Below are 13,190 nucleotides of genomic sequence, written 5' to 3'. Positions count from 1 at the left end.
ATGTACAGCAGGTAACTGTCCTGTACTGCAGGTGTGATAGATGCACAGCAGGTAACTGTCCTGTACTGCAGGTGTGATAGATGTACAGCAGGTAACTGTCCTGTACTGCAGGTGTGATAGATGTACAGCAGGTAACTGTCCTGTACTGCAGGTGTGATAGATGTACAGCAGGTAACTGTCCTGTACTGCAGGTGTGATAGATGTACAGCAGGTAACTGTCCTGTACTGCAGGTGTGATAGATGTACAGCAGGTAACTGTCCTGTACTACAGGTGTGTGATAGATGTACTGCAGGTAACTGTCCTGTACTGCAGGTGTGTGATAGATGTACAGCAGGTAACTGTCCTGTACTGCAGGTGTGTGATAGATGTACAGCAGGTAACTGTCCTGTACTGCAGGTGTGATAGATGTACTGCAGGTAACTGTCCTGTACTGCAGGTGTGATAGATGTACAGCAGGTAACTGTCCTGTACTACAGGTGTGTGATAGATGTACAGCAGGTAACTGTCCTGTACCGCAGGTGTGATAGATGTACAGCAGGTAACTGTCCTGTACCGCAGGTGTGATAGATGTACAGCAGGTAACTGTCCTGTACTGCAGGTGTGATAGATGTACAGCAGGTAACTGTCCTGTACCGCAGGTGTGATAGATGTACAGCAGGTAACTGTCCTGTACCGCAGGTGTGATAGATGTACAGCAGGTAACTGTCCTGTACTGCAGGTGTGATAGATGTACAGCAGGTAACTGTCCTGTACCGCAGGTGTGATAGATGTACAGCAGGTAACTGTCCTGTACTGCAGGTGTAATAGATGTACAGCTGGTAACTGTCCTGTACCGCAGGTGTGATAGATGTACAGCAGGTAACTGTCCTGTACCGCAGGTGTGATAGATGTACAGCAGGTAACTGTCCTGTACTGCAGGTGTGATAGATGTACAGCAGGTAACTGTCCTGTACTGCAGGTGTGATAGATGTACAGCAGGTAACTGTCCTGTACCGCAGGTGTGATAGATGTACAGCAGGTAACTGTCCTGTACCGCAGGTGTGATAGATGCACAGCAGGTAACTGTCCTGTACCGCAGGTGTGATAGATGCACAGCAGGTAACTGTCCTGTACCGCAGGTGTGATAGATGCACAGCAGGTAACTGTCCTGTACCGCAGGTGTGATAGATGCACAGCAGGTAACTGTCCTGTACTGCAGGTGTGATAGATGCACAGCAGGTAACTGTCCTGTACCGCAGGTGTGATAGATGTACAGCAGGTAACTGTCCTGTACTGCAGGTGTGATAGATGCACAGCAGGTAACTGTCCTTTACCGCAGGTGTGATAGATGCACAGCAGGTAACTGTCCTGTACTGCAGGTGTGATAGATGCACAGCAGGTAACTGTCCTGTACTGCAGGTATGATAGATGTACAGCAGGTAACTGTCCTGTACTGCAGGTGTGATAGATGTACAGCAGGTGTGATAGATGTACAGCAGGTAACTGTCCTGTACTGCAGGTGTGATAGATGTACAGCAGGTGTGATAGATGTACAGCAGGTAACTGTCCTGTACCGCAGGTGTGATAGATGTACAGCAGGTAACTGTCCTGTACCGCAGGTGTGATAGATGTACTGCAGGTAACTGTCCTGTACTGTAGGTGTGATAGATGTACAGCAGGTAACTGTCCTGTACTGCAGGTGTGATAGATGTACAGCAGGTAACTGTCCTGTACTGCAGGTGTGATAGATGTACAGCAGGTGTGATAGATGTACAGCAGGTAACTGTCCTGTACTGCAGGTGTGATAGATGTACAGCAGGTGTGATAGATGTACAGCAGGTAACTGTCCTGTACCGCAGGTGTGATAGATGTACAGCAGGTAACTGTCCTGTACCGCAGGTGTGATAGATGTACTGCAGGTAACTGTCCTGTACTGTAGGTGTGATAGATGTACAGCAGGTAACTGTCCTGTACTGCAGGTGTGATAGATGTACAGCAGGTAACTGTCCTGTACTGCAGGTGTGATAGATGCACAGCAGGTGTGATAGATGCACAACAGGTAACTGTCCTGTACTGCAGGTGTGATAGATGTACAGCAGGTGTGATAGATGCACAGCAGGTAACTGTCCTGTACTGCAGGTGTGATAGATGTACAGCAGGTAACTGTCCTGTACCGCAGGTGTGATAGATGTACAGCAGGTAACTGTCCTGTACTGCAGGTGTGTGATAGATGTACAGCAGGTAACTGTCCTGTACTGCAGGTGTGTGATAGATGTACAGCAGGTAACTGTCCTGTACTGCAGGTGTGATAGATGCACAGCAGGTAACTGTCCTGTACTGCAGGTGTGATAGATGTACAGCAGGTAACTGTCCTGTACTGCAGGTGTGATAGATGTACAGCAGGTAACTGTCCTGTACTGCAGGTGTGATAGATGTACAGCAGGTAACTGTCCTGTACTGCAGGTGTGATAGATGTACAGCAGGTAACTGTCCTGTACTACAGGTGTGTGATAGATGTACTGCAGGTAACTGTCCTGTACTGCAGGTGTGTGATAGATGTACAGCAGGTAACTGTCCTGTACTGCAGGTGTGTGATAGATGTACAGCAGGTAACTGTCCTGTACTGCAGGTGTGATAGATGTACTGCAGGTAACTGTCCTGTACTGCAGGTGTGATAGATGTACAGCAGGTAACTGTCCTGTACTACAGGTGTGTGATAGATGTACAGCAGGTAACTGTCCTGTACCGCAGGTGTGATAGATGTACAGCAGGTAACTGTCCTGTACCGCAGGTGTGATAGATGTACAGCAGGTAACTGTCCTGTACTGCAGGTGTGATAGATGTACAGCAGGTAACTGTCCTGTACTGCAGGTGTGATAGATGTACAGCAGGTAACTGTCCTGTACCGCAGGTGTGATAGATGTACAGCAGGTAACTGTCCTGTACTGCAGGTGTGATAGATGTACAGCAGGTAACTGTCCTGTACCGCAGGTGTAATAGATGTACAGCTGGTAACTGTCCTGTACTGCAGGTGTGATAGATGTACAGCAGGTAACTGTCCTGTACCGCAGGTGTGATAGATGTACAGCAGGTAACTGTCCTGTACTGCAGGTGTGATAGATGTACAGCAGGTAACTGTCCTGTACTGCAGGTGTGATAGATGTACAGCAGGTAACTGTCCTGTACCGCAGGTGTGATAGATGTACAGCAGGTAACTGTCCTGTACCGCAGGTGTGATAGATGCACAGCAGGTAACTGTCCTGTACCGCAGGTGTGATAGATGCACAGCAGGTAACTGTCCTGTACAGCAGGTGTGATAGATGCACAGCAGGTAACTGTCCTGTACCGCAGGTGTGATAGATGCACAGCAGGTAACTGTCCTGTACTGCAGGTGTGATAGATGCACAGCAGGTAACTGTCCTGTACCGCAGGTGTGATAGATGTACAGCAGGTAACTGTCCTGTACTGCAGGTGTGATAGATGCACAGCAGGTAACTGTCCTTTACCGCAGGTGTGATAGATGCACAGCAGGTAACTGTCCTGTACTGCAGGTGTGATAGATGCACAGCAGGTAACTGTCCTGTACTGCAGGTGTGATAGATGTACAGCAGGTAACTGTCCTGTACTGCAGGTGTGATAGATGTACAGCAGGTGTGATAGATGTACAGCAGGTAACTGTCCTGTACTGCAGGTGTGATAGATGTACAGCAGGTGTGATAGATGTACAGCAGGTAACTGTCCTGTACCGCAGGTGTAATAGATGTACAGCAGGTAACTGTCCTGTACTGCAGGTGTGATAGATGTACAGCAGGTAACTGTCCTGTACCGCAGGTGTGATAGATGTGCAGCAGGTAACTGTCCTGTACTGCAGGTGTGATAGATGTACAGCAGGTAACTGTCCTGTACCGCAGGTGTGTGATAGATGTACAGCAGGTAACTGTCCTGTACCGCAGGTGTGTGATAGATGTACAGCAGGTAACTGTCCTGTACTGCAGGTGTGTGATAGATGTACAGCAGGTAACTGTCCTGTACTGCAGGTGTGATAGATGTACTGCAGGTAACTGTCCTGTACTGCAGGTAACTGTCCTGTACTGCAGGTGTGATAGATGTACAGCAGGTAACTGTCCTGTACCGCAGGTGTGATAGATGTACAGCAGGTAACTGTCCTGTACTGCAGGTGTGATAGATGTACAGCAGGTAACTGTCCAGTACCGCAGGTGTGTGATAGATGTACAGCAGGTAACTGTCCAGTACCGCAGGTGTGTGATAGATGTACAGCAGGTAACTGTCCTGTACCGCAGGTGTGTGATAGATGTACAGCAGGTAACTGTCCTGTACCGCAGGTGTGATAGATGTACAGCAGGTAACTGTCCTGTACCGCAGGTGTGTGATAGATGTACAGCAGGTAACTGTCCTGTACCGCAGGTGTGTGATAGATGTACAGCAGGTAACTGTCCTGTACTGCAGGTGTAATAGATGTACAGCAGGTAACTGTCCTGTACTGCAGGTGTGTGATAGATGTACAGCAGGTAACTGTCCTGTACCGCAGGTGTGATAGATGTACTGCAGGTAACTGTCCTGTACTGCAGGTGTGTGATAGATGTACAGCAGGTAACTGTCCTGTACCGCAGGTGTGATAGATGTACTGCAGGTAACTGTCCTGTACTGCAGGTGTGATAGATGTACAGCAGGTAACTGTCCTGTACTGCAGGTGTGATAGATGTACAGCAGGTAACTGTCCTGTACTGCAGGTGTGATAGATGCACAGCAGGTGTGATAGATGCACAGCAGGTAACTGTCCTGTACTGCAGGTGTGATAGATGCACAGCAGGTAACTGTCCTGTACTGCAGGTGTGATAGATGCACAGCAGGTAACTGTCCTGTACTGCAGGTGTGATAGATGTACAGCAGGTAACTGTCCTGTACTGCAGTTGTGATAGATGTACAGCAGGTAACTGTCCTGTACCGCAGGTGTGATAGATGCACAGCAGGTAACTGTCCTGTACTGCAGGTGTGATAGATGTACAGCAGGTAACTGTCCTGTACCGCAGGTGTGATAGATGCACAGCAGGTAACTGTCCTGTACTGCAGGTGTGATAGATGTACAGCAGGTAACTGTCCTGTACCGCAGGTGTGATAGATGCACAGCAGGTAACTGTCCTGTACTGCAGGTGTGATAGATGTACAGCAGGTAACTGTCCTGTACCGCAGGTGTGATAGATGTACAGCAGGTAACTGTCCTGTACTGCAGGTGTGTGATAGATGTACAGCAGGTAACTGTCCTGTACTGCAGGTGTGTGATAGATGTACAGCAGGTAACTGTCCTGTACTGCAGGTGTGATAGATGCACAGCAGGTAACTGTCCTGTACTGCAGGTGTGATAGATGTACAGCAGGTAACTGTCCTGTACTGCAGGTGTGATAGATGTACAGCAGGTAACTGTCCTGTACTGCAGGTGTGATAGATGTACAGCAGGTAACTGTCCTGTACTGCAGGTGTGATAGATGTACAGCAGGTAACTGTCCTGTACTGCAGGTGTGATAGATGTACAGCAGGTAACTGTCCTGTACTACAGGTGTGTGATAGATGTACAGCAGGTAACTGTCCTGTACCGCAGGTGTGATAGATGTACAGCAGGTAACTGTCCTGTACCGCAGGTGTGATAGATGTACAGCAGGTAACTGTCCTGTACCGCAGGTGTGATAGATGTGCAGCAGGTAACTGTCCTGTACTGCAGGTGTGATAGATGTACAGCAGGTAACTGTCCTGTACCGCAGGTGTGTGATAGATGTACAGCAGGTAACTGTCCTGTACCGCAGGTGTGTGATAGATGTACAGCAGGTAACTGTCCTGTACTGCAGGTGTGTGATAGATGTACAGCAGGTAACTGTCCTGTACTGCAGGTGTGATAGATGTACAGCAGGTAACTGTCCTGTACTACAGGTGTGTGATAGATGTACAGCAGGTAACTGTCCTGTACCGCAGGTGTGATAGATGTACAGCAGGTAACTGTCCTGTACCGCAGGTGTGATAGATGTACAGCAGGTAACTGTCCTGTACTGCAGGTGTGATAGATGTACAGCAGGTAACTGTCCTGTACTGCAGGTGTGATAGATGTACAGCAGGTAACTGTCCTGTACCGCAGGTGTGATAGATGTACAGCAGGTAACTGTCCTGTACTGCAGGTGTGATAGATGTACAGCAGGTAACTGTCCTGTACCGCAGGTGTAATAGATGTACAGCTGGTAACTGTCCTGTACTGCAGGTGTGATAGATGTACAGCAGGTAACTGTCCTGTACCGCAGGTGTGATAGATGTACAGCAGGTAACTGTCCTGTACTGCAGGTGTGATAGATGTACAGCAGGTAACTGTCCTGTACTGCAGGTGTGATAGATGTACAGCAGGTAACTGTCCTGTACCGCAGGTGTGATAGATGTACAGCAGGTAACTGTCCTGTACCGCAGGTGTGATAGATGCACAGCAGGTAACTGTCCTGTACCGCAGGTGTGATAGATGCACAGCAGGTAACTGTCCTGTACCGCAGGTGTGATAGATGCACAGCAGGTAACTGTCCTGTACCGCAGGTGTGATAGATGCACAGCAGGTAACTGTCCTGTACTGCAGGTGTGATAGATGCACAGCAGGTAACTGTCCTGTACCGCAGGTGTGATAGATGTACAGCAGGTAACTGTCCTGTACTGCAGGTGTGATAGATGCACAGCAGGTAACTGTCCTGTACTGCAGGTGTGATAGATGCACAGCAGGTAACTGTCCTGTACTGCAGGTGTGATAGATGCACAGCAGGTAACTGTCCTGTACTGCAGGTGTGATAGATGTACAGCAGGTAACTGTCCTGTACTGCAGGTGTGATAGATGTACAGCAGGTAACTGTCCTGTACTGCAGGTGTGATAGATGTACAGCAGGTGTGATAGATGTACAGCAGGTAACTGTCCTGTACTGCAGGTGTGATAGATGTACAGCAGGTGTGATAGATGTACAGCAGGTAACTGTCCTGTACCGCAGGTGTGATAGATGTACAGCAGGTAACTGTCCTGTACCGCAGGTGTGATAGATGTACAGCAGGTAACTGTCCTGTACCGCAGGTGTGATAGATGTACAGCAGGTAACTGTCCTGTACCGCAGGTGTAATAGATGTACAGCAGGTAACTGTCCTGTACTGCAGGTGTGATAGATGTACAGCAGGTAACTGTCCTGTACCGCAGGTGTGATAGATGTGCAGCAGGTAACTGTCCTGTACTGCAGGTGTGATAGATGTACAGCAGGTAACTGTCCTGTACCGCAGGTGTGTGATAGATGTACAGCAGGTAACTGTCCTGTACCGCAGGTGTGTGATAGATGTACAGCAGGTAACTGTCCTGTACTGCAGGTGTGTGATAGATGTACAGCAGGTAACTGTCCTGTACTGCAGGTGTGATAGATGTACTGCAGGTAACTGTCCTGTACTGCAGGTAACTGTCCTGTACTGCAGGTGTGATAGATGTACAGCAGGTAACTGTCCTGTACCGCAGGTGTGATAGATGTACAGCAGGTAACTGTCCTGTACTGCAGGTGTGATAGATGTACAGCAGGTAACTGTCCAGTACTGCAGGTGTGATAGATGTACAGCAGGTAACTGTCCAGTACCGCAGGTGTGTGATAGATGTACAGCAGGTAACTGTCCTGTACCGCAGGTGTGTGATAGATGTACAGCAGGTAACTGTCCTGTACCGCAGGTGTGATAGATGTACAGCAGGTAACTGTCCTGTACCGCAGGTGTGTGATAGATGTACAGCAGGTAACTGTCCTGTACCGCAGGTGTGTGATAGATGTACAGCAGGTAACTGTCCTGTACTGCAGGTGTAATAGATGTACAGCAGGTAACTGTCCTGTACTGCAGGTGTGTGATAGATGTACAGCAGGTAACTGTCCTGTACCGCAGGTGTGATAGATGTACTGCAGGTAACTGTCCTGTACTGCAGGTGTGTGATAGATGTACAGCAGGTAACTGTCCTGTACCGCAGGTGTGATAGATGTACTGCAGGTAACTGTCCTGTACTGCAGGTGTGATAGATGTACAGCAGGTAACTGTCCTGTACTGCAGGTGTGATAGATGTACAGCAGGTAACTGTCCTGTACTGCAGGTGTGATAGATGCACAGCAGGTGTGATAGATGCACAGCAGGTAACTGTCCTGTACTGCAGGTGTGATAGATGCACAGCAGGTAACTGTCCTGTACTGCAGGTGTGATAGATGTACAGCAGGTAACTGTCCTGTACCGCAGGTGTGATAGATGCACAGCAGGTAACTGTCCTGTACTGCAGGTGTGATAGATGTACAGCAGGTAACTGTCCTGTACCGCAGGTGTGATAGATGCACAGCAGGTAACTGTCCTGTACTGCAGGTGTGATAGATGTACAGCAGGTAACTGTCCTGTACCGCAGGTGTGATAGATGCACAGCAGGTAACTGTCCTGTACTGCAGGTGTGATAGATGTACAGCAGGTAACTGTCCTGTACCGCAGGTGTGATAGATGTACAGCAGGTAACTGTCCTGTACTGCAGGTGTGTGATAGATGTACAGCAGGTAACTGTCCTGTACTGCAGGTGTGTGATAGATGTACAGCAGGTAACTGTCCTGTACTGCAGGTGTGATAGATGCACAGCAGGTAACTGTCCTGTACTGCAGGTGTGATAGATGTACAGCAGGTAACTGTCCTGTACTGCAGGTGTGATAGATGTACAGCAGGTAACTGTCCTGTACTGCAGGTGTGATAGATGTACAGCAGGTAACTGTCCTGTACTGCAGGTGTGATAGATGTACAGCAGGTAACTGTCCTGTACTGCAGGTGTGATAGATGTACAGCAGGTAACTGTCCTGTACTACAGGTGTGTGATAGATGTACAGCAGGTAACTGTCCTGTACTGCAGGTGTGTGATAGATGTACAGCAGGTAACTGTCCTGTACTGCAGGTGTGTGATAGATGTACAGCAGGTAATTGTCCTGTACTGCAGGTGTGATAGATGTACTGCAGGTAACTGTCCTGTACTGCAGGTGTGATAGATGTACAGCAGGTAACTGTCCTGTACTACAGGTGTGTGATAGATGTACAGCAGGTAACTGTCCTGTACCGCAGGTGTGATAGATGTACAGCAGGTAACTGTCCTGTACCGCAGGTGTGATAGATGTACAGCAGGTAACTGTCCTGTACTGCAGGTGTGATAGATGTACAGCAGGTAACTGTCCTGTACTGCAGGTGTGATAGATGTACAGCAGGTAACTGTCCTGTACTGCAGGTGTGATAGATGTACAGCAGGTAACTGTCCTGTACCGCAGGTGTGATAGATGTACAGCAGGTAACTGTCCTGTACTGCAGGTGTGATAGATGTACAGCAGGTAACTGTCCTGTACCGCAGGTGTAATAGATGTACAGCTGGTAACTGTCCTGTACTGCAGGTGTGATAGATGCACAGCAGGTAACTGTCCTGTACCGCAGGTGTGATAGATGTACAGCAGGTAACTGTCCTGTACTGCAGGTGTGATAGATGTACAGCAGGTAACTGTCCTGTACTGCAGGTGTGATAGATGTACAGCAGGTAACTGTCCTGTACCGCAGGTGTGTGATAGATGTACAGCAGGTAACTGTCCTGTACTGCAGGTGTGATAGATGTACAGCAGGTAACTGTCCTGTACTGCAGGTGTGATAGATGTACAGCAGGTAACTGTCCTGTACCGCAGGTGTGATAGATGCACAGCAGGTAACTGTCCTGTACCGCAGGTGTGATAGATGCACAGCAGGTAACTGTCCTGTACCGCAGGTGTGATAGATGCACAGCAGGTAACTGTCCTGTACCGCAGGTGTGATAGATGCACAGCAGGTAACTGTCCTGTACTGCAGGTGTGATAGATGCACAGCAGGTAACTGTCCTGTACCGCAGGTGTGATAGATGTACAGCAGGTAACTGTCCTGTACTGCAGGTGTGATAGATGCACAGCAGGTAACTGTCCTGTACCGCAGGTGTGATAGATGCACAGCAGGTAACTGTCCTGTACTGCAGGTGTGATAGATGCACAGCAGGTAACTGTCCTGTACTGCAGGTGTGATAGATGTACAGCAGGTAACTGTCCTGTACTACAGGTGTGATAGATGTACAGCAGGTAACTGTCCTGTACCGCAGGTGTGATAGATGTACAGCAGGTAACTGTCCTGTACCGCAGGTGTGATAGATGTACAGCAGGTAACTGTCCTGTACTGCAGGTGTGATAGATGTACAGCAGGTAACTGTCCTGTACTGCAGGTGTGATAGATGCACAGCAGGTAACTGTCCTGTACTGCAGGTGTGATAGATGCACAGCAGGTAACTGTCCTGTACTGCAGGTGTGATAGATGCACAGCAGGTAACTGTCCTGTACTGCAGGTGTGATAGATGTACAGCAGGTAACTGTCCTGTACTGCAGGTGTGATAGATGTACAGCAGGTGTGATAGATGTACAGCAGGTAACTGTCCTGTACTGCAGGTGTGATAGATGTACAGCAGGTGTGATAGATGTACAGCAGGTGTGATAGATGTACAGCAGGTAACTGTCCTGTACTGCAGGTGTGATAGATGTACAGCAGGTAACTGTCCTGTACTGCAGGTGTGATAGATGTACAGCAGGTAACTGTCCTGTACTGCAGGTGTGATAGATGTACAGCAGGTAACTGTCCTGTACTGCAGGTGTGATAGATGTACAGCAGGTAACTGTCCTGTACCGCAGGTGTGATAGATGTACAGCAGGTAACTGTCCTGTACCGCAGGTGTGATAGATGTACAGCAGGTAACTGTCCTGTACTGCAGGTGTGATAGATGTACAGCAGGTAACTGTCCTGTACCGCAGGTGTGATAGATGTACAGCAGGTAACTGTCCTGTACCGCAGGTGTGTGATAGATGTACAGCAGGTAACTGTCCTGTACCGCAGGTGTGATAGATGTACAGCAGGTAACTGTCCTGTACCGCAGGTGTGATAGATGTACAGCAGGTAACTGTCCTGTACCGCAGGTGTGTGATAGATGTACAGCAGGTAACTGTCCTGTACCGCAGGTGTGATAGATGCACAGCAGGTAACTGTCCTGTACCGCAGGTGTGATAGATGCACAGCAGGTAACTGTCCTGTACCGCAGGTGTGATAGATGCACAGCAGGTAACTGTCCTGTACCGCAGGTGTGATAGATGCACAGCAGGTAACTGTCCTGTACCGCAGGTGTGATAGATGCACAGCAGGTAACTGTCCTGTACTGCAGGTGTGATAGATGCACAGCAGGTAACTGTCCTGTACCGCAGGTGTGATAGATGTACAGCAGGTAACTGTCCTGTACTGCAGGTGTGATAGATGCACAGCAGGTAACTGTCCTGTACTGCAGGTGTGATAGATGCACAGCAGGTAACTGTCCTGTACCGCAGGTGTGATAGATGCACAGCAGGTAACTGTCCTGTACTGCAGGTGTGATAGATGTACAGCAGGTAACTGTCCTGTACTACAGGTGTGATAGATGTACAGCAGGTAACTGTCCTGTACCGCAGGTGTGATAGATGTACAGCAGGTAACTGTCCTGTACTGCAGGTGTGATAGATGTACAGCAGGTAACTGTCCTGTACTGCAGGTGTGATAGATGTACAGCAGGTAACTGTCCTGTACTGCAGGTGTGATAGATGCACAGCAGGTAACTGTCCTGTACTGCAGGTGTGATAGATGCACAGCAGGTAACTGTCCTGTACTGCAGGTGTGATAGATGCACAGCAGGTAACTGTCCTGTACTGCAGGTGTGATAGATGTACAGCAGGTAACTGTCCTGTACTGCAGGTGTGATAGATGTACAGCAGGTAACTGTCCTGTACTGCAGGTGTGATAGATGTACAGCAGGTGTGATAGATGTACAGCAGGTAACTGTCCTGTACTGCAGGTGTGATAGATGTACAGCAGGTGTGATAGATGTACAGCAGGTAACTGTCCTGTACTGCAGGTGTGATAGATGTACAGCAGGTAACTGTCCTGTACTGCAGGTGTGATAGATGTACAGCAGGTAACTGTCCTTGCATCTTTCACCCTCGTTTCTGTTACCTGATGGAGTCTTTTAACCTGTGAAGTGTCTCCCGGAGTCTCTCATGCTGCAGCGCGGTATTTACAATGTAACCTGCAGTGTGAACATAGTCTAAGAGGAAACAAAGCACGATGACACAGGGGTCTGGGGGTGCGGGTCACACATTGTAGGGGTCTCTCTGCTCCCTTATCCTGTTTTTCGGCCATTGTGAGTTTTTGGTAGAAAACCCGCTCACCCATTCTCATTTCACAGACATCACTGGCGATGGACGCACTCGCTACGACCTACGCTGACAGCGCGCCTCCCTCCACCGCACTACTTACCTCAACCGAACAAGTCAATGGGGGAGATTCCCCAACAAACTCAAAACCTGAAACTTTGGACCTAAGTAAGAAGAAACTGCATCGTCTTAGCGAAGATCTGTACAAACATAATCCCAGTATAAAGGTATCTATTATCTATCTATTTATAATCTATTATATATCTATTACCGTATATACTTGAGTATAAGCAGAGTTTTTCAGCACAATTTTTGTGCTGAAAATTCCCCACTCGGCTTATACTCGGGTATATAAAAAAAAACCCTCAATACTCACCATTCCGACGGCCCGGGCAGCTCCGCTTCCATCTTCATGTCCGTAGTGGGTCCGCGGCAGCTCCGTCTGCAGCGCCTCTTCTTGATGTTTTAAAACCGCGACATCTCCGTACCCACGGCCCGACTGGCACACAACTATGACGTGAGGGCGCGTTCACACGTTGCGCTTTGGTTGCATTTTTCATTGCGTTTTAAAACACATTACAACAGCTGAGATGAGGCGATTTGCCTATTTACATTACTATTTAGATTTGTTAACGCTATGTTAACAAAACACATGTGTTAACACTAATGTAATTAGGCAAATCACCTCATCTCAGCTGTTGTAATGTGTTTTAAAACATGTGAACTCGCCCTCACAGTTGTGTGCCGGCCGTGCGCAGAGACGCTGAGTCTGACTTTTAGTTCCAAACGCTGGTTTGTCTTCCAGTCTTTATTGTCAGTTGTGGTCACAAGTCCAACTCGTACAGGCTCATAACTGACAGAAATAAAATACAAAACAAAAGACCTGCCCGTTTGGGCGCCAGCTAACACAA

General features: G+C 48.5%; 1 protein-coding gene across 5 annotated transcripts in view; it reads left to right on the top strand.

Moving 5' to 3' along the window:
- Positions 1–13,190, top strand: part of LRRC27 (leucine rich repeat containing 27) — a 95,660-nt gene that overhangs the window by 4,073 nt on the left and 78,397 nt on the right. For 4 of the 5 annotated variants that reach the window (XM_072131304.1, XM_072131303.1, XM_072131300.1 and 1 more), the window contains exon 2: positions 12,312–12,506. In XM_072131304.1, coding sequence (XP_071987405.1) covers positions 12,324–12,506 — 183 coding nt within the window. In that variant the 5' untranslated portion in view covers positions 12,312–12,323. Of the gene's footprint in view, positions 1–7,198; positions 7,226–12,311; positions 12,507–13,190 lie in introns of those variants that run through there. The other variant, XM_072131302.1, reaches the window with a different exon arrangement.

The sequence above is a fragment of the Engystomops pustulosus genome, chromosome 11 (genome assembly GCF_040894005.1).
Source record: "Engystomops pustulosus chromosome 11, aEngPut4.maternal, whole genome shotgun sequence".
Lineage (NCBI taxonomy): Eukaryota > Metazoa > Chordata > Amphibia > Anura > Leptodactylidae > Engystomops > Engystomops pustulosus.
This window is presented reverse-complemented; position numbering and strand designations above follow the sequence as displayed.